We start from the raw sequence: 21,651 nt of genomic DNA, 5'->3' as shown, positions 1-21,651 counted from the left end.
TTGTCACCCTCCTCTTGTTTTTTCGTTTGTCAGCCTCCTTTTGTTGTTGGTTTGTCAGCTCTCCTCTTGTTGGTTTGTCATTTTCCTCTTGTTGGTTTGTCATTCTCCTCTTGTTGGTTTGTCAGCCCCCTCTTGATCTTGGTTTGTCAGCTTCCTCTTGTTGTTGGTTTGTCAGTCACTTCTTGTTGTTGGTTTGTCAACTCCTCTTGTTGTTGTTGGTTTGTCAGCCTCCTCTTGTTGATGGTTTGTCAGCCTCCTCTTGTTGTTGGTTTGTCAGCCTCCTCTTGTTGTTGGTTTGTCAGCCTCCTCTTGTTGGTTTGTCAGCCTCCTCTTGTTGTTGGTTTGTCAGCCTCCTCTTGCTGTTGGTTTGTCAGCCTCCTCTTGTTGTTGGTTTGTCAGCCTCCACTTGTTTTGGTTTGTCAGCCGCCTCTCGTTGGTTTGTCAGCCTCCTCTTGCTGTTGGTTTGTCAGCCCTCCTCTTGTTGTTGGTTTTTCAGCCTCCTCTTGTTATTGGTTTGTCAGCCTCCTCTTGTTGTTGGTTTGTCAGCCTCTTCTTGTTGTTGGTTTGTCAGCCTCCTCTTGTTGGTTTGTCATTCTCCTCTTGTTGGTTTGTCATTCTCCTCTTGTTGGTTTGTCAGTCACCTCTTGTTGTTGGTTTGTCAGCCTCCTCTTGTTGTTGGTTTGTCAGCCTCCTCTTGTTGTTGGTTTGTCTGCCTCCTCTTGTTGTTGGTTTGTCAGCCTCCTCTTGTTGGTTTGTCAGCCTCCTCTTGTTTTGGTTTGTCAGCCTCCTCTTGTTTTGGTTTTTCAGCCTCATCCTCTTGTTGGTTTGTCAGCCTCCTCTTGTTGTTGGTTTGTCAGCCACCTCTTGTTGGTTTGTCAGCCTCCTCCTCTTGTTGGTTTGTCACCCTCCTCTTGTTTTTTTGTTTGTCAGCCTCCTCTTGTTGTTGGTTTGTCAGCTCTCCTCTTGTTGGTTTGTCATTCTCCTCTTGTTGGTTTGTCATTCTCCTCTTGTTGGTTTGTCAGCCCCCTCTTGATCTTGGTTTGTCAGCTTCCTCTTGTTGTTGGTTTGTCAGTCACTTCTTGTTGTTGGTTTGTCAGCTCCTCTTGTTGTTGTTGGTTTGTCAGCCTCCTCTTGTTGATGGTTTGTCAGCCTCCTCTTGTTGTTGGTTTGTCAGCCTCCTCTTGTTGTTGGTTTGTCAGCCTCCTCTTGTTGGTTTGTCAGCCTCCTCTTGTTGTTGGTTTGTCAGCCTCCTCTTGCTGTTGGTTTGTCAGCCTCCTCTTGTTGTTGGTTTGTCAGCCTCCACTTGTTTTGGTTTGTCAGCCGCCTCTCGTTGGTTTGTCAGCCTCCTCTTGCTGTTGGTTTGTCAGCCCTCCTCTTGTTGTTGGTTTTTCAGCCTCCTCTTGTTATTGGTTTTTCAGCCTCATTTTGTTTTTGGTTTTTCAGCCTCCTCTTGTTGTTGGTTTGTCAGCCTCCTGTTGTTGTTGGTTTGTCAGCCTCCTCTTGCTGTTGGTTTGTCAGCCTCCTCTTGCTGTTGGTTTGTCAGCCTCCTCTTGTTGTTGGTTTGTCAGCATACTCTTGTTGTTGGTTTGTCAGCCTCGTCTTGTTGTTGGTTTGTCAGCCTCCTCTTGTTGTTGGTTTGTCAGCCTCCTCTTGTTGTTGGTTTGTCAGCCTCCTCTTGTTGTTGGTGTGTCAGCCTCCTCTTGTTGGTTTGTCAGTCACCTCTTGTTGTTGGTTTGTCAGCCTCCTGTTGTTGTTGGTTTGTTAGCCTCCTCTTGTTGGTGGTTTGTCATCCTCCTCTTGTTGTTGGTTTGTCTTCCTCCTCTTGTTGTTGGTTTGTCAGCCTCCTCTTGTTGGTTTGTCAGCCTCCTCTTGCTGTTGGTTTGTTAGCCCTCCTCTTGTTGTTGGTTTGTCAGCCTCCTCTTGTTATTGGTTTGTCAGCCTCCTCTTGTTGTTGGTTTGTCAGCCTCCTCTTGTTGTTGGTTTGTCAGCAGCCTCTTGTTGGTTTGTCAGTCACCTCTTGTTGTTGGTTTGTCAGCCTCCTCTTGTTGTTGGTTTGTCAGCCTCCTCTTGTTGTTGGTTTGTCAGCCTCCTCTTGTTGTTGGTTTGTCAGCCTCCTCTTGTTGTTGGTTTGTCAGCCTCCTCTTGTTGTTGGTTTGTCTGCCCCCTCTTGTTGTTGGTTTGTCAGCCTCCTCTTGTTGGTTTGTCAGCCTCCTCTTGTTTTGGTTTGTCAGCCTCCTCTTGTTTTGGTTTTTCAGCCTCATCCTCTTGTTGGTTTGTCAGCCTCCTCTTGTTGTTGGTTTGTCAGCCACTTCTTGTTGGTTTGTCAGCCTCCTCCTCTTGTTGGTTTGTCACCCTCCTCTTGTTTTTTCGTTTGTCAGCCTCCTCTTGTTGTTGGTTTGTCAGCTCTCCTCTTGTTGGTTTGTCATTCTCCTCTTGTTGGTTTGTCATTCTCCTCTTGTTGGTTTGTCAGCCCCCTCTTGATCTTGGTTTGTCAGACTCCTCTTGTTGTTGGTTTGTCATCCTCCTCTTGCTGTTGGTTTGTCAGCCTTCTCTTGTTGTTGGTTTGTCAGCCTCCACTTGTTTTGGTTTGTCAGCCGCCTCTCGTTGGTTTGTCAGCCTCCTCTTGCTGTTGGTTTGTCAGCCCTCCTCTTGTTGTTGGTTTTTCAGCCTCCTCTTGTTATTGGTTTTTCAGCCTCATTTTGTTTTTGGTTTTTCAGCCTCCTCTTGTTGTTGGTTTGTCAGCCTCCTCTTGTTGTTGGTTTGTCAGCCTCCTCTTGTTGTTGGTTTGTCAGCCGCCTCTTGTTGGTTTGTCAGCCGCCTCTTCTTGGTTTGTCAGCCTCCTCTTGGTAGTTTGTCAGCCTCCTGTTGTTGTTAGTTTGTCAGCCTCCTCTTGCTGTTGGTTTGTCAGCCTCCTCTTCCTGTTGGTTTGTCAGCCTCCTCTTGTTAATGGTTTGTCAGCATACTCTTGTTGTTGGTTTGTCAGCCTCGTCTTGTTGTTGGTTTGTCAGCCTCGTCTTGTTGGTTTGTCAGCCTCCTCTTGTTGTTGGTTTGTCAGCCTCCTCTTGTTGTTGGTGTGTCAGCCTCCTCTTGTTGGTTTGTCAGTCACCTATTGTTGTTGGTTTGTCAGCCTCCTGTTGTTGTTGGTTTGTCAGCCTCCTCGTGTTGTTGGTTTGTCAGCCTCCTCTTGTTGGTGGTTTGTCATCCTCCTCTTGTTGTTGGTTTGTCATTCTCCTCTTGTTGTTTGTTTGTCTTCCTCCTCTTGTTGTTGGTTTGTCAGCCTCCTCTTGTTGGTTTGTCAGCCTCCTCTTGCTGTTGGTTTGTCAGCCCTCCTCTTGTTGTTGGTTTGTCAGCCACCTCTTGTTATTGGTTTGTCAGCCTCCTCTTGTTGTTGGTTTGTCAGCCTCCTCTTGTTGTTGGTTTGTCAGCCTCCTCTTGTTATTGGTTTGTCAGCCTCCTCTTGCTGTTGGTTTGTCAGCCCTCCTCTTGTTGTTGGTTTGTCAGCCTCCTCTTGTTATTGGTTTGTCAGCCTCCTCTTGTTGTTGGTTTGTCAGCCTCCTCTTGTTGTTGGTTTGTCAGCCTCCTCTTGTTGTTGGTTTGTCAGCCTCCTCTTGTTGTTGGTTTGTCAGCCTCCTCTTGTTGTTGGTTTGTCAGCCTCCTCTTGTTGTTGGTTTGTCTGCCTCCTCTTGTTGTTGGTTTGTCAGCCTCCTCTTGTTGGTTTGTCACCCTCCTCTTGTTTTGGTTTGTCAGCCTCCGCTTGTTTTGGTTTTTCAGCCTCATCCTCTTGTTGGTTTGTCAGCCTCCTCTTGTTGTTGGTTTGTCAGCCACCTCTTGTTGGTTTGTCAGCCCCCTCCTCTTGTTGGTTTGTCACCCTCCTCTTGTTTTTTCGTTTGTCAGCCTCCTCTTGTTGTTGGTTTGTCAGCTCTCCTCTTGTTGGTTTGTCATTCTCCTCTTGTTGGTTTGTCATTCTCCTCTTGTTGGTTTGTCAGCCCCCTCTTGATCTTGGTTTGTCAGACTCCTCTTGTTGTTGGTTTGTCAGTCACTTCTTGTTGTTGGTTTGTCAGCCTCCTCTTGTTGTTGGTTTGTCAGCCTCCTCTTGTTGTTGGTTTGTCAGCCTCCTCTTGTTGTTGGTTTGTCAGCCTCCTCTTGTTGGTTTGTCAGCCTCCTCTTGTTGTTGGTTTGTCAGCCTCCTCTTGCTGTTGGTTTGTCAGCCTCCTCTTGTTTTGGTTTGTCAGCCGCCTCTTGTTGGTTTGTCATTCTCCTCTTGTTGGTTTGTCAGCCTCCTCTTGCTGTTGGTTTGTCAGCCTCCTCTTGTTTTGGTTTGTCAGCCTCCTCTTGTTATTGGTTTGTCAGCCTCATTTTGTTGTTGGTTTTTCAGCCTCCTCTTGTTGTTGGTTTGTCAGCCTCCTCTTGTTGTTGGTTTGTCAGCCATCTCTTGTTGTTGGTTTGTCAGCCGCCTCTTGTTGGTTTGTCAGCCGCCTCTTCTTGGTTTGTCAGCCTCCTCTTGTTGGTTTGTCAGCCTCCTGTTGTTGTTGGTTTGTCAGCCTCCTCTTGCTGTTGGTTTGTCAGCCTCTTCTTGTTGTTGGTTTGTCAGCCTCCTCTTGTTGTTGGTTTGTCAGCATACTCTTGTTGTTGGTTTGTCAGCCTCGTCTTGTTGTTGGTTTGTCAGCCTCGTCTTGTTGGTTTGTCAGCCTCCTCTTGTTGGTGGTTTGTCAGCCTCCTCTTGTTGTTGGTTTGTCAGCCTCCTCTTGTTGGTTTGTCATTCTCCTCTTGTTTGTTTGTCAGTCACCTCTTGTTGTTGGTTTGTCACCCTCCTCTTGTTGTTGGTTTGTCAGCTCGCCTCTTGTTGGTTTGTCAGCCTCCTCTTGTTTTGGTTTGTCAGCCTCCTCTTGTTTTGGTTTTTCAGCCTCATCCTCTTGTTGGTTTGTCAGCCTCCTCTTGTTGTTGGTTTGTCATCCACCTCTTGTTGGTTTGTCAGCCTCCTCCTCTTGTTGGTTTGTCACCCTCCTCTTGTTTTTTCGTTTGTCAGCCTCCTCTTGTTGTTGGTTTGTCAGCTCTCCTCTTGTTGGTTTGTCATTCTCCTCTTGTTGGTTTGTCATTCTCCTCTTGTTGGTTTGTCAGCCCCCTCTTGATCTTGGTTTGTCAGACTCCTCTTGTTGTTGGTTTGTCAGTCACTTCTTGTTGTTGGTTTGTCAGCCTCCTCTTGTTGTTGGTTTGTCAGTCACCTCTTGTTGTTGGTTTGTCAGCCTCCTCTAGTTGTTGGTTTGTCAGCCTCCTCTTGTTGTTGGTTTGTCAGCCTCCTCTTGTTGGTTTGTCAGCTTCCTCTTGTTGTTGGTTTGTCAGCCTCCTCTTGCTGTTGGTTTGTCAGCCTCCTCTTGTTTTGGTTTGTCAGCCGCCTCTTGTTGGTTTGTCATTCTCCTCTTGTTGGTTTGTCAGCCTCCTCTTGCTGTTGGTTTGTCAGCCCTCCTCTTGTTGTTGGTTTGTCAGCCTCCTCTTGTTATTGGTTTGTCAGCCTCATTTTGTTGTTGGTTTTTCAGCCTCCTCTTGTTGTTGGTTTGTCAGCCTCCTCTTGTTGTTGGTTTGTCAGCCTCCTCTTGTTGTTGGTTTGTCAGCCGCCTCTTGTTGGTTTGTCAGCCGCCTCTTCTTGGTTTGTCAGCCTCCTCTTGTTGGTTTGTCAGCCTCCTGTTGTTGTTGGTTTGTCAGCCTCCTCTTGCTGTTGGTTTGTCAGCCTCCTCTTGTTGTTGGTTTGTCAGCCTCCTCTTGTTGTTGGTTTGTCAGCATACTCTTGTTGTTGGTTTGTCAGCCTCGTCTTGTTGTTGGTTTGTCAGCCTCGTCTTGTTGGTTTGTCAGCCTCCTCTTGTTGGTGGTTTGTCAGCCTCCTCTTGTTGTTGGTTTGTCAGCCTCCTCTTGTTGGTTTGTCATTCTCCTCTTGTTTGTTTGTCAGTCACCTCTTGTTGTTGGTTTGTCAGCCTCCTCTTGTTGTTGGTTTGTCAGCTCGCCTCTTGTTGTTGGTTTGTCAGCCTCCTCTTGTTGGTGGTTTGTCAGCCTCCTCTTGTTGTTGGTTTGTCAGCCTCCTCTTGTTGGTTTGTCAGCCCTCCTCCTCTTGTTGGTTTGTCAGCCTCCTCTTGTTGTTGGTTTGTCAGCCTCCTCTTGTTGGTGGTTTGTCAGCCACCTCTTGTTGGTGGTTTGTCAGCCTCCTCTTGTTGTTGGTTTGTCAGCCTCCTCTTGTTGGTTTGTCAGCCTCCTGTTGTTGTTGGTTTGTCAGCCTCCTCTTGTTGTTGGTTTGTCAGCCTCCTCTTGTTTTGGTTTTTCAGCCTCCTCTTGTTGGTTTGTCAGCCTCCTTCTCTAGTTGGTTTGTCAGCCTCCTCTTGTTGTTGGTTTGTCAGCCTCCTCTTGCTGTTGGTTTGTCAGGCTCTTACCGTCTGGCCGCTGGAACACCTACTGTAGGTTTTTGGGAGTAATAATTAATTTTATTTGTATACTTCCAAATAAAATATCAAGGTGGTCAAGTACATTGAAACAGGATTGAAACTGCACATTAGCTAATTCCTGTTCGATATCCCCATGCTCAGGTGAATATGGATACTCAGAATGACCGTCTGCCTCAGTACTTCAACGCAGCAGAGAAGTGGCCTGGAAAGATCCATGAACCCCTGGACCAGGGCAACTGCGCTGCGTCCTGGGCCTTCTCTACTGCAGGTGAGACACAAAATGCTAGTAAAACACTGGCAGAATACTGGCAAATGCAAGTAAATACGGGCAAAATATTGACAAAGTACTGGTAAAATACTGGCAAAAGGCTGGTAAAATGCTGGAAGAATACTGGTAAAACGCTGGTATTTTGGTGAATTACTGGAATTTTTGTAAAATACTGTTAAATGTGGGTCAAGAAAATATAGCAATATTGCAAAATAATGGAAAGATGCTGGTAAAATGGTCATAAAATTACTTATTTGAACTTCCATCTCATTCCCACAGAACATCTCTTAGGACATTTCACAGAATTTATTTAAAAACACTCTCTTTCTTTCTATCTCACTTTCCATTGATCAGCGGTGGCATCGGATCGAATCTCCATCCAGTCGATGGGTCACATGACCCCTCAGCTGTCGCCCCAGAACCTAATTTCCTGTGACACGCGCAACCAAGGGGGCTGTGCTGGAGGACGTATCGACGGAGCCTGGTGGTACCTGAGACGCAGAGGGTAGGACATATTTCACTGTGACACCAGGCACAATATTTTTTTATGATAAAATTAAGGGTCAGTTTAAGTTTTTTTAGCTGTGAGTTAATGATTTATTGAATACGGTATGTTCTCTATCTCTCATCATCTATCTGCCTCCATCTCTCTCTCTCTCTCTTAGTGTGGTGACAGAGGAGTGCTACCCGTTCTCTGCTCCCCAGCATACGCCAGCGGAGGTGGGCCTCTGTATGATGCAGAGTCGCTCTGTGGGCAGAGGGAAGAGACAGGCTACTGCACGCTGCCCCAGCACACACACCTACCACAATGATATCTACCAGTCTACACCTCCCTACAGGCTCTCATCAAACGTATGTACACACACACACACTATTACCACCATCAAAACATCTCCTGTCCAACACCTCTCCACGGGATGTGTACCTCTGACATCAGTTTATCACCGCTTGCAAAACATACTCTGTAATCCTCCATAACCATGGTAAAGTACGTTGCATGAGCTCTGTACACACCTGGCTGAATTCCTCACGCTACATTAGCCCATAATCTCTCTCACGTGTTTGTCTTAATGTGTTTTCTCTACCGTCAAGAAAGTACAGAAGTCTCCGTTTGCTCGCTCATAAATGAATTCCTTGTGAAGGATGCAGGCCTTTCCATTTCCATGTGGCAGAAAGAGAAAGAGTAGAGGTGTAGATATTAAATGGTAGGCTATAGTTAGATAACTTCTGGGCAACATCAGTCGTCAACATCACTCACCTGTAGGGCCTATTTTCCGGTTTACACTTGAACACGCCAGATTTCTCAACTGATCAGAGACAGAGTGGGTAGCAGCAGGGAATGCTACTGGAGTGAGCTACAGTAGATCAACAGGAAAGCCTGTATCTATTACATTAAGGCTGTGTCCCAAATAGCACCCTATTCCCTACATAGTACACTACCCTATGGACCCTCGTCAAAAGTAGTGCACTATGTAGGGAATAGGGTGCCATTAAGGAGGCAGCCTAACTGTTTCCAGAGTACATGTGCACTTAGAGAACCCACATGCACCCACTTGTTTTATATCCTAATCAAAGTAGACCCACTGAGCAACATCCTACCTGTGGTTTATTACCTCTCACCATCAATCATTCTAAATTATGCTTAATGTTGGAAATCATTACAGCATATTTATCTGGCTCTATAACCTCTCAAGTCACCGAGAGATGTATTGTATTATCTACAGATTTATGTTGATATTCCCTCCACTTTGTCTCTTTCATCGAATCACAGATCTGTCCATCTCTTTCCTTTCATCTAATCACAGATCTGTCAATCTCTTTCCTTTCATCTAATCACAGTTCTGTCCATCTCTTTCCTTTCATCTAATCACAGATCTGTCCATCTCTTTCCTTTCATCTAATCACAGATCTGTCCATCTCTTTCCTTTCATCTAATCACAGATCTGTCCATCTCTTTCCTTTCATCTAATCACAGATCTGTCCATCTCTTTCCTTTCATCTAATCACAGATCTGTCCATCTCTTTCCTTTCATCTAAATTACAGATCTGTCCATCTCTTTCCTTTCATCTAATCACAGATCTGTTCATCTCTTTCCTTTCATCTAATCACAGATCTGTCCATCTCTTTCCTTTCATCTAATCACAGATCTGTCCATCTTTTTCCTTTCATCTAATCACAGATCTGTCCATCTCTTTCCTTTCATCTAATCACAGATCTGTCCATCTCTTTCCTTTCATCTAATCACAGATCTGTCCATCTCTTTCCTTTCATCTAATCACAGTTCTGTCCATCTCTTTCCTTTCATCTAAATTACAGATCTGTCCATCTCTTTCCTTTCATCTAATCACAGATCTGTCCATCTCTTTCCTTTCATCTAAATCACAGATCTGTCCATCTCTTTCCTTTCATCTAATCACAGTTCTGTCCATCTCTTTCCTTTCATCTAATCACAGATCTGTCCATCTCTTTCCTTTCATCTAATCACAGTTCTGTCCATCTCTTTCCTTTCATCTAATCACAGATCTGTCCATCTCTTTCCTTTCATCTAATCACAGATCTGTCCATCTCTTTCCTTTCATCTAATCACAGATCTGTCCATCTCTTTCCTTTCATCTAATCACAGTTCTGTCCATCTCTTTCCTTTCATCTAAATTACAGATCTGTCCATCTCTTTCCTTTCATCTAATCACAGATCTGTCCATCTCTTTCCTTTCATCTAAATCACAGATCTGTCCATCTCTTTCCTTTCATCTAATCACAGTTCTGTCCATCTCTTTCCTTTCATCTAATCACAGATCTGTCCATCTCTTTCCTTTCATCTAATCACAGTTCTGTCCATCTCTTTCCTTTCATCTAATCACAGATCTGTCCATCTCTTTCCTTTCATCTAATCACAGATCTGTCCATCTCTTTCCTTTCATCTAATCACAGATCTGTCCATCTCTTTCCTTTCATCTAATCACAGTTCTGTCCATCTCTCGCTTCTTCACAGGAGAAGGAGATCATGAAGGAGATTATGGATAACGGCCCAGTGCAAGGTAGGATGGTCTAGTGATGATGACTTACTGTGTGTGCGCGTGCATGCAATTGCCACCGGCAACTGTAAAATGATGAGATACTGGAACCATATGTGCATGCTGTAGCGCTCAGAGCCATCTCTTGGTTTTCTGAATGAATACAAACGGGCAAGACAGCCTTAGCTTCTGCTTAAGGAGGAAAATTGGGTATGAGAGGATGTGTATAAGATGTTTGGCTATAACTCTGATTTATCATGCCATTGTTGGACATTGTTGGACTGATATTCAGGAGGAATAGTGACTTTGTACAGGGTATGTAATGTGGTGAACATGCCAGAGACCTAAAAAACATTGTCAGCCACCAGAGGCTTTAGCTTAGAGGGATAGCTGAGGCAGCTCAATTGACAAAAGCTCGAACCCCAGTGATTAGGACTGTTTATAGTGTAGCTTCCAACCCAACCCTTAGTTTATACACCTTGATATGTAGACTTCTCACCTTCGCCCTAATGATTTTCTTATGATTTATGGACAATGTCCTAAGATACAATTACTTTGGATACAAATGTGTCACCTGGAAAACACCTGGTTGAAATTAGTTAACGTCACCAAGCATCTGCTAGTATTAATAAACAGACATATCTGAGCTCCCTCTCTCTTTGTAGAACAAAGAGAAGTTCTTAACACATGTTTCACACTGCCTCACAAGCAGTGAAAAGTGTAAAGTGTAAAAAGGTGAGGCCTCAGGTAGGGAATTTGACCTTTGAAAGAACTGTGATGTTGACTGATGTCTGTGACCTCAGACTCAATTTGATCTGGGTCACCTAGCCAGGGGATACAACTGGTGTTCCTGATGCTATTCATTATACACGGTTGTCCGAAACAATTTAAAATTCCTCAGAAGTTTGGATGGAGAGAGTGAAATGCGTAGAAAGGGAGATTGAAAGGAAGAGAGAAATAGAGAATGACAAATAGACAGTGGAATGTAGACTGTGTGAGTGTTAGTACACTGTATACCTTTATGTGCACGTGTATGTGTGTACGTGTGGTTGTACAGAGGTAGCATGAGTCTGTTCCAGCCTTGATGTATTGTTGCAAACAGCAGGACTGAAACATTGGCCTGCTGACAACTTGTCCTTTCTTTTCCCTTGAATTTCTGTTGTTGCCTTTGCCATAGAGGAGTGTGTGTCCTTGTTTATTGGCAGTAAGAGAACAAGAGAATGGTAACCTAGTAAGAACAGGTAGTCCTCCAAATGTGGGAATTACTCAGCGAGAGTTCCAGATTGTTTTTCCCAGTGGGGTTTCTAGTGAGAAAGTCACAGGGAGTTTAGCTCTGATGGGTTTCTAGTGAGAAAGTCACAGGGAGTTTAGCTCTGATGGGTTTCTAGTGAGAAAGTCACAGGGAGTTTAGCTCTGATGGGTTTCTAGTGAGAAAGTCACAGGGAGTTTAGCTCTGATGGGTTTCTAGTGAGAAAGTCACAGGGAGTTTAGCTCTGATGGGTTTCTAGTGAGAAAGTCACAGGGAGTTTAGCTCTGATGGGTTTCTAGTGAGAAAGTCACAGGGAGTTTATCTCTAATGGGTTTCTAGTGAGAAAGTCACAGGGAGTTTATCTCTAATGGGTTTCTAGTGAGAAAGTCACAGGGAGTTTATCTCTAATGGGTTTCTAGTGAGAAAGTCACAGGGAGTTTATCTCTAATGGGTTTCTAGTGAGAAAGTCACAGGGAGTTTATCTCTAATGGGTTTCTAGTGAGAAAGTCACAGGGAGTTTAGCTCTAATGGGTTTCTAGTGAGAAAGTCACAGGGAGTTTATCTCTAATGGGTTTCTAGTGAGAAAGTCACAGGGAGTTGAGCTCTAATGGGTTTCTAGTGAGAAAGTCACAGGGAGTTTAGCTCTAATGGGTTTCTAGTGAGAAAGTCACAGGGAGTTTAGCTCTAATGGGTTTCTAGTGAGAAAGTCACAGGGAGTTTATCTCTAATGGGTTTCTAGTGAGAAAGTCACAGGGAGTTTATCTCTAATGGGTTTCTAGTGAGAAAGTCACAGGGAGTTTATCTCTAATGGGTTTCTAGTGAGAAAGTCACAGGGAGTTTAGCTCTAATGGGTTTCTAGTGAGAAAGTCACAGGGAGTTTAGCTCTAATGGGTTTCTAGTGAGAAAGTCACAGGGAGTTTAGCTCTAATGGGTTTCTAGTGAGAAAGTCACAGGGAGTTTAGCTCTAATGGGTTTCTAGTGAGAAAGTCACAGGGAGTTTAGCTCTAATGGGTTTCTAGTGAGAAAGTCACAGGGAGTTTATCTCTAATGGGTTTCTAGTGAGAAAGTCACAGGGAGTTTAGCTCTAATGGGTTTCTAGTGAGAAAGTCACAGGGAGTTTATCTCTAATGGGTTTCTAGTGAGAAAGTCACAGGGAGTTTAGCTCTAATGGGTTTCTAGTGAGAAAGTCACAGGGAGTTTATCTCTAATGGGTTTCTAGTGAGAAAGTCACAGGGAGTTTAGCTCTAATGGGTTTCTAGTGAGAAAGTCACAGGGAGTTTAGCTCTAATGGGTTTCTAGTGAGAAAGTCACAGGGAGTTTAGCTCTAATGGGTTTCTAGTGAGAAAGTCACAGGGAGTTTAGCTCTAATGGGTTTCTAGTGAGAAAGTCACAGGGAGTTTAGCTCTAATGGGTTTCTAGTGAGAAAGTCACAGGGAGTTTAGCTCTAATGGGTTTCTAGTGAGAAAGTCACAGGGAGTTTAGCTCTAATGGGTTTCTAGTGAGAAAGTCACAGGGAGTTTATCTCTAATGGGTTTCTAGTGAGAAAGTCACAGGGAGTTTAGCTCTAATGGGTTTCTAGTGAGAAAGTCACAGGGAGTTTAGCTCTAATGGGTTTCTAGTGAGAAAGTCACAGGGAGTTTATCTCTAATGGGTTTCTAGTGAGAAAGTCACAGGGAGTTTATCTCTAATGGGTTTCTAGTGAGAAAGTCACAGGGAGTTTAGCTCTAATGGGTTTCTAGTGAGAAAGTCACAGGGAGTTTAGCTCTAATGGGTTTCTAGTGCACCGGATCAGAGAGTCCCGACACTACAGTTGTACTCTGATGTTTGGGTGTGTTCTACTCAGGGGGAAATTGGAAATTGTCCTCAGAAGAAGTAAGGAAATTATTTACCCAGGTTCGCGTCCTTGCCCCGCCGTTCGTACAATATGGTTGAACATTCAGCATAGAAACGTTTTTCCTGATGTTTAAGGTTGGCGTCCAAGGCCTGGTTTCCCGATCGCGATGGAACTTCGGCTTACGACGCATCATCCCTACAACGGCTGGAGATTTATATCACGCGTTTCCCAAAACACCACGCAGAGAGAAAGTTCCCTAAGTGCGTCGTTGAGGCATGTGTCAATGCTGATAAGAGCTACAGAAAGGCAGTGCTGCTCTCAGATCAGCTTTCTCCATTCAAATCTTACCTTAACGTTAGAATTATTCCACAATACGGATGACAGATCAGCTCCTAGAGCAGGGTTCTCCAACCCTGTTCCTGGAGATCTACCCTCCTGTAGGTTATCACTCCAACCCTGTTCCTGGAGATCTACCCTCCTGTAGGTTATCACTCCAACCCTGTTCCTGGAGATCTACCCTCCTGTAGGTTATCACTCCAACCCTGTTCCTGGAGATCTACCCTCCTGTAGGTTATCACTCCAACCCTGTTCCTGGAGATCTACCCTCCTGTAGGTTATCACTCCAACCCTGTTCCTGGAGATCTACCCTCCTGTAGGTTATCACTCCAGCCCTGTTCCTGGAGATCTACCCTCCTGTAGGTTATCACTCCAACCCCAGTTGCAACTAACCTGATTCAGCGTATCAAACAGCTAATTGTAAAAATGAGGTGTGATAGATTAGGGTTGGGGTGAAAACAGACTGGACAGTAGCTCTCTAGGAACAGGGTTGGGGTGAAAACAGACAGGACAGTAGCTCTCCAGGAACAGGGTTGGAGAGCTTCTGTTCTAGAGAGATATTATCACAGAGGGCTTCAAATATTGAGGTGGCTTATTCCAATGCTTACCCTATGATAATGCACTAAATCAGGATTTGGCACAAAATTGCACACGTTGTTACACATCATTAAATATATTTAAGCAAAATTACAGACAGTAGCCTACAATTTGCAAAAGAGAACTCAGTTGAACATTACATTTATTTCAACATATTTAATTATAAACAGTGCATTCGGGAAGAGTTCAGTACCCTCGTCTTTTTCCACATTTTGTTACGTTACAGCCTTATTCCATTCTTGATTAAATCGTTTTTCCCACTCATCAATATACACACAATACCCCATAATGACAAAGCATAAACAGGTTTTTAGATTGTTTTGCAAATGTATTAAAAATAAAAACAGAAATATTATATCTCTCTGTACTTTGCTCCATTCATCTTTCCCTCGATCCTGACTAGTCTCCCAGTCCCTGTACCCACAGCACCATGCTTCACTGTAGGGATGGTGCCAGGTTTCCTCCAGACGTGATGCTTGGCATTAAGGCCAAAGAGTTCAACCTTGGTTTCATCAGACCACAGATGACCTTGATGACAGCTTTGCACACTCTTGGCATTCTATCAACCAGCTTCACCTGGAATGCTTATCCAACAGTCTTGAAGGAGTTCCCTCATATGCTGAGCACTTGTTGGCTGCTTTTCATTCACTCTGCAGTCCAACTCATCCCAAACCATCCCAATTGGGTTGAGGTCTTGTGATTGTGGAGGCCAGGTCATCTGATGCAGCACTCCATCACTCTCCTTCTTGGTCAAATAGCCCTTAAATGAGTTGTGTTGGGTCATTGACCTGTTGAAAACAAATATAGTCTACTAAGCGCAAACCAGATGGGATGGCATATTGCTGCAGAATGCTGTGGTAGCCGTGCTGGTTAAGTGTGCCTTGAATTAGAAATATATCACAGACAGTCTCACCAACAAAGCACCTCACATCATCACACGTTCCCGTGTGGCTCAGTTGGTAGAGCATGGCGCTTGCAACGCCAGGGTTGTGGGTTCATTCCCCACGGGGGGACCAGGATGAATATGTATGAACTTTCCAATTTGTAAGTCGCTCTGGATAAGAGCATCTGCTAAATGACTTAAATGTAAATGTAATCACACCTCCCCCTCCGTGCTTCAAGGTGGGAAATACACATGCTCTGTGTCTCACAAAGACACAGCGGTTGGAACCAAAGATCTCAAATTTGGACTCATCAGACCAAAGGACAGATTTCCACTGGTCTAAAGTCCATTGCTCGTGTTTCTTGGCGCAAACAACTCTCTTCTTATTATTGGTGTCCTTTAGTAATGGTTTCTTTGCAGCAATTTGACCATGAAGGCCTGATTCACGCAGTCTCCTCTGAACAGTTGATGTTGAGACGTGTCTGTTACTTGAACTCTGTGAAGCATTTATTTGGGCTGCAATTTCTGAGGCTGGTAACTCTAATGAACTTATCTGCAACAGCAGCGGTAACTCTGGGTCTTCCGTTCCTGTGTTGGTCCTCATGAGAGCCAGTTTCATCATAGCACTTGATGGTTTTTGCGACTACACTTGAAGAAACTTTCGAAGTTCATGAAATATTCCAGATTTACTGACCTTCATGTCTTAAAGTGATAAAGGAGTGTCATTTCTCTTTGCTTATTTCAGTTGTTCTTGCCATACTATTGGCTTGGTCTTTTACCAAATAGGGCTATCTTCTGTGTACAACCCCTACCTTGTCACAACACAACTGATTGGCTCAAACGCATTTAGAAGGAAAGAAATTCCACACATTTACTTTTAACAAGGCACACCTGTTAATTGAAATGCATTCCAGGAGACTACCTTATGAAGTTGGTTGAGAGAATGCCAAGAGTGTGCAAAGCTGTCATTAAGGCAAAGGGTGGCTACTTTGAAGGATCTCAAATATCAAATATATTTTTATTTGTTTAACACTTTTTTTGGTTACTACATGATTCCATATGTGTTATTTTATCGTTTTGATGTCTTCACTATTATTCTACAATGTAGAAAATAGTAAAAAATAAAGAAAAACCCTTGAATGAGTAGGTGTGCCCAAACTTTTGACTGGTACTGTATATATATTTTTCAATACATTTTAGAATAAGGCTGTAATTGGCAACTTTATATTTGTAGTAGAGCTGTGCCATATGGAAAAAAAATGCTTGTCGCAATAAATTGCCTAAAATAATGCAATAATCATAAATAGAACGATAAGTGTATAACATTAATGTGCACAATAGTTTTTTAAATTATCCTTTCAACTACTACTACTAAATTGATGGTTGTAGCCAATCGCCAATATTGGCAAACTTATTTAATTTCAAACTTCACATTTCTCTAGTATAGGCTACTTATTGTAATGAACGATATCAGCAAAATGCCTGCGATAAGTGATCGGCATGGTCGGTGTCAATCATTTTCGATTCATCGTCCCAGCTCTAATTTGTAGTCAACTTCATTGTAAAGTTATTGGCGGTCACAGAGAGACAGATAAACATCTTGATTCTATGTTTAGCAGAGATCTTCTGTGTATAATGTGGCGTAGAAACCCCCCCCACATCTAACCAAGTAATTAGCTGTTTGATGAGTGGTCTGAGGCAGTCGATAAATAACACGCTTTTTAAAGCGCAACTTTAGTAACGATGGTTTTGGGAAAAAGCTTGGAGATTAAACGATGCTCCTACAAAGGTTCGAACGATTACCTTAGCCTTAAGATGGTTTTGGGAAACCAGGCCTTGGTTACCTTTGAACTACAGTGATGCTTTCTTTACCTAATATGGGTTAATAGGAAAGTTGCTTATATCTATGTTTTTCAACAATATTGAAGCATGAACTAAGGGCCTTTGGTTGGTCCTTTTATAACCATCTGAGAAGCTATAGATTTGTCTGCCTGTATAAAGTGTGGTTCTGTGTTTCCAGTTCATCTAGCTTGTGTTTTTTTTCCTGCAGCCATCCTGGAGGTCCATGAGGACTTCTTCGTCTATAAGAGTGGGATCTATAAACACACAGACGTCAGCTTCACCAAACCGCCACACTACCGCAAACACAACACACACTCCGTCAGGATCACAGGGTAAGGCTGTCAATCATCTGCTGTCTGTTATAGCTTTGTGTTGTCTTCTATCCGTTGTTCTGTGATTACATTTCATTCGACAGTCAGTATGTGGGAGCCAGTATGGGAAGAAAATGGTGGTGTTACTGTGGATGTCTTGTGTTCAGTCTTCACATTCCTCAAATGTTATTGTGGACTAAATGCATTCAATATATCTTATCAAATGTTCCATAATTCATATCTAAGGCAGGGATTCAATACAAGGTGGATTATAGTGCAGCACACTATACAGGTGACATTGCAGCTGACGTGTAAATTACCTTTACAGTCTGTTATAGTGCACTGTGCTATAATTCACCTTGCATTGAATTCCGGCCTAAGTCTACCAACAATAGCAAACCTCAGTATACTTGTTTGCATTTTCCAAGTTATCAAATGATGAAAGCATCTTCATGTATACAGTCCCAGACCGCATGCTACCACAGGTGTGTTATGTTCTCCAGTGTGCCAAAGAGAGATGTCCTCCCTCCCCTTTTGTCTGTCGCTCCTTCTGTCGGAGACACACCTTGGCTCCAGTCCTCTATTCCCCAGACAAGCCCCTTAGTTACCACAGAGACCACAAAAATGCAGGCAGACACTACACACCTGGATCACCTCCCCACCCCTTCCCGTCACGCCCCTGTCACTCCACCCCCACCCCTCTGTCTCCCTCTGGGAGTAGAATGAGCGAGTCCCTAGACATGGATCTAAGGTCAATGATGATGTTTGGAGGTTAATAGATTAGGTTAGGTTTTGGGGGGGGTAAGCTGATCCTAGATCTGTGCCTAAGGACAACTTCTATGAAGAGCGCACATTTCCTCCCAGACAGTATTCTCTCCATCTCCCCTCCACAACCTTTTACCCCCAACACCCCATCCCGGCCAAATACTCACATCATAGTTTAGTCTGAGTGACCAGGTATTTGTTTTCTACTGTTTGACTGGGCTGTGTATTCTAGGCATTACAACCCTTATGACTAGAATGAGGAAAGGCATGCGTTATGAACACACTTCCCTCTTGTAAAGAGCCATTTGATGTGTTTTTCTCCAGCTGGTTTTTAAATGTCAATGACATGCTATACTTTACTATCGTGAAATTATCACCATCTGAGTCTGTTAGCTACCGGTGGAATTTTTGGCTTGTGTGTGTGCATGCGCAGGGGTGTGCGTGTGTGTGCGTGTGTGTGTGTGTGTGTGTGTGCGTGCGTGTGTGCGTGTGTGCGTGCGTGTGTGCATGCGCAGGGGTGTGCGTGTGTGTGCGCGTGTGTGTGTGTGTGTGTGTGTGTGTGTGTGTGTGTGTGTGTGTGTGTGTGTGTGTGTGTGTGTGTGTGTGTGTGTGCGTGCGTGCGTGCGTGCGTGCGTGCGTGCGTGCGTGCGTGCGTGCGTGCGTGCGTGCGTGCGTGCGCTCCAGCGTTGTGCAATGCTAAAGCCACATAATAAAAACTGGAGTTGGAGGGTTTGTTGTCTTTGGCTTGAACAATGCTGTCAGTTGAATAAAAAGGAGCTCTGAGCAGAGCCGCTGAGAGCCGTCATGGAGGCAGTTTCTCTAACTCTTATCTGATCGGCCATTGATCAAGAAAAACAGAGGATGGGGATCCACTTCCTGCCCCGTCCTGCTGCCTTTGTTTGGGTCTCCATGTGATATTGTGTCATTTAACTTTTAGGAATGTGTGTATTTGTCAGTGTGTATTTCTACCTGCATTTTTGTGGTATAATTCATAGCCATGTCTGAAGACTTTATTTACCTATACCTGGTTTGTCTCTGACATCAAGTGAGTGCTCTGTTTGCTTGGTTGCTTGTGAGTATATATTTCACATGGATGTTATAAATATATTAGATTATCGGGATTCGGGCAGCAGGCTGAATTTTTCTTGAGCGGATGGTCTGGTGGCAGGAACATAATTACAAATCCTTTATAGACTGCAAATTGACCACAAAAAGACCAAACATATATAATGTCTGACTAAAACATAGCAGTTTCAAACCTTGCTATCATTTATACACAAAACAAATCAAAGTTTATTTGTCACGTGCGCCGAATACAACCTTACAGTGAAATGCTTACTTACAGGCTCTAACCAATAGTGCAAAAAAGGTATTAGGTGAACAATAGGTAAGTAAAGAAATAAAACAACAGTAAAAAGACAGGCTATATACAGTAGCGAGGCTATAAAAGTAGCGAGGCTACATACAGACACCGGTTAGCCAGGCTGATTGAGGTAGTATGTACATGTAGATATGGTTAAAGTGACTATGCATATATGATGAACAGAAAGTAGCAGTAGCGTAAAAGAGGGGTTGGCGGGTGGTGGGTGGCGGGACACAATGCAGATAGCCCGGTTAGCCAATGTGCGGGAGCACTGGTTGGTCGGCCCAATTGAGGTAGTATGTACATGAATGTATAGTTAAAATGACTATGCATATATGATATACAGAGAGTAGCAGCAGTGTAAAAAGAGGGGTTTGGGGTGGGTTGTTGGGGTGGCACACAATGCAAATAGTCCGGGTAGCCATTTGATGACCTGTTCAGGAGTCTTATTGCTTGGGGGTAAAAACTGTTGAGAAGCCTTTTTGTCCTAGACTTGGCACTCCGGTACCGCTTGCCATGCGGTAGTAGAGAGAACATTCTATGACTGGGGTGGCTGGGGTCTTTGACAAATTTTAGGGCCTTCCTCTGACACCGCCTGGTGTAGAGGTCCTGGATGGCAGGCAGCTTAGCCCCAGTGATGTACTGGGCCATACGCACTACCCTCTGTAGTGCCTTGCGGTCAGAGAACGAGCAATTGCCCTACCAGGCAGTGATGCAACCAGTCAGGATGCTCTCGATGTTGCAGCTGTAGAACCTTTTGAGGATCTCAGGACCCATGCCAAATCTTTTTAGTTTCCTGAGGGGGAATAGGCTTTGTCGTTCCCTCTTCACAACTGTCTTGGTGTGTTTGGACCATTCTAGTTTGTTGTTAATGTGGACACCAAGCAACTTGAAGCCCTCAACCTGCTCCACTACAGCCCCGTCGATGAGAATGGGGGCCTTCTCGGTCCTCCTTTTCCTGTAGTCCACAATCATCTCCTTAGTCTTGATTACGTTGAGGGATAGGTTGTTATTCTGGCACCACCTGGCCAGGTCTCTGACCTCCTCCCTATAGGCTGTCTCGTCGTTGTCGGTGGTCAGGCCTACCACTGTTGTGTCGTCTGCAAACTTAATGATGGTGTTGGAGACGTGCCTGGCCATGCAGTCGTGGATGAACAGGGAGTACAGGAGGGAACTGAGCACGCACCCCTGGGGAGCTCCAGTGTTGAGGATCAGCGTGGCAGATGTGTTGCTACTTACCCTCACCACCTGGGGGCGGCCCGTCAGGAAGTCCAGGATCCAGTTGCAGAGGGAGGTGTTTAGTCCCAGGATCCTTAGCTTAGTGATGGGCTTTGAGGGTACTATGGTGTTGAACGCTGAGCCGTAATCAATGAACAGTATTCTCACTTAAGTGTTCCTTTTTTCCAGGTGGGAAAGGGCAGTGTGGAGTGCAATAGAGATTGCATCATCTGTGGATCTGTTTGTGCGGTATGCAAATTGGAGTGGGTCTAGGGTTTCTGGGATAATGGTGTTGATGTGAGCCATTACCAACCTTTCAAAGCACTTCATGGCTACGGATGTAAGTGCTACGGGTCTGTAGTCATTTAGTCAGGTTGCCTTTGTGTTCTTGGGCACAGGGACTATGGTGGTCTGCTTGAAACATGTTGGTATTACAGACTCAATCAGTGACACCTGCCAGTTGGTCAGCACATGCCCGGAGCACACATCCTGGTAATCCGTCTGGCCCCGCGGCCTTGTGTATGTTGACCTTTTTAAAGGTCTTACTCACGTCGGCTACGGAGAGCGTGATCACACAGTCATCCGGAACAGCTGATGCTCTCATGTATGCCTCAGTGTTGCTTGCCTCGAAGCGAGCATAGAAATGATTTAGCTTGTCTGGTAGGCTCGTGCCACTGGGCAGCTCGCGGCTGTGCTTTCCTTTGTAGTCTGTAATAGTTTGCAAGCCCTGCCACATAAGACGAGCATCGGAGCTGGTGTAGTATGATTCAATCTTAGCCCTGTATTGACGCTTTGCCTGTTTGATGGTTTGTCGCAGGGCATAGCAGGATTTCTTGTAAGCTTCCAGGTTAGAGTCCCGCACCTTGAAAGTGGCAGCTCTACCCTTTAGCTTGATGCGGATGTTGCCTGTAATCCATGGCTTCTGGTTGGGGTATGTACGTACAGTCACTGTGGGGACGACGTCCTCAATGCACCTATTGATAAAGCCAGTGACTGATGTGGTGTTCTACTCAATGCCATCGGAAGAATCCCGGAACATATTCCATTCTGTGATAGCAAAGCAGTCCTGTAGTTTAGCATCTGCTTCATCTGACCACTTTTTAATTGACGAGTCACTGGTGCTTCCTGCTTTAATTTTTGCTTGTAAGCAGGAATCAGGAGGATAGAGTTGTGGTCAGATTTACCAAATGGAGGGCGAGGGAGAGCTTTGACTCTGTGTGTGGAGTACAGGTGATCTAGAATTTTTTTCCCTCTGGTTGCACATTTAACATGTTGATAGAAGTTTCCCTGCAATCACGTGTCTCTCTATTATGCGTGGGAATACTTGGGAACAGAATCATTTGGAGCTGATTTCCAACAATAAAAAAAAATATATATAAAAAAGTAAGTTGGGGAACTCTGGTCTCGAGTCTCGGTCTATCAAGATCAATAGCATAAAACTGATTCCCAAATGGCGCCCTATTCCCTTTATAGTGCACTACTTTCACCAAGGCCCATAGTGCTCAGCTCAAAATAAGTGCTCTGTATAGGGAACATGGTGCC

The 21,651-nt window shown here is 44.5% G+C and overlaps 1 protein-coding gene across 3 annotated transcripts in view; it reads left to right on the top strand.

Annotated features, from left to right (window-relative positions):
* Positions 1-21,651, top strand: part of tinagl1 (tubulointerstitial nephritis antigen-like 1) — an 80,180-nt gene that overhangs the window by 52,966 nt on the left and 5,563 nt on the right. For all 3 annotated transcript variants that reach the window (XM_071368693.1, XM_071368692.1, XM_071368694.1), the window contains exons 6-10: positions 6,570-6,696; positions 7,051-7,201; positions 7,362-7,548; positions 9,690-9,735; positions 16,661-16,784. In XM_071368693.1, the coding sequence (XP_071224794.1) occupies positions 6,570-6,696; positions 7,051-7,201; positions 7,362-7,548; positions 9,690-9,735; positions 16,661-16,784 (635 nt within the window). The remainder of the gene's footprint in view (positions 1-6,569; positions 6,697-7,050; positions 7,202-7,361; positions 7,549-9,689; positions 9,736-16,660; positions 16,785-21,651) is intronic.

The sequence above is a fragment of the Salvelinus alpinus genome, chromosome 26 (assembly GCF_045679555.1).
Source record: "Salvelinus alpinus chromosome 26, SLU_Salpinus.1, whole genome shotgun sequence".
NCBI lineage: Eukaryota > Metazoa > Chordata > Actinopteri > Salmoniformes > Salmonidae > Salvelinus > Salvelinus alpinus.
The sequence above is the reverse complement of the archived record's forward strand: the minus strand, read 5'-3'. Positions and strand labels throughout refer to the sequence as shown.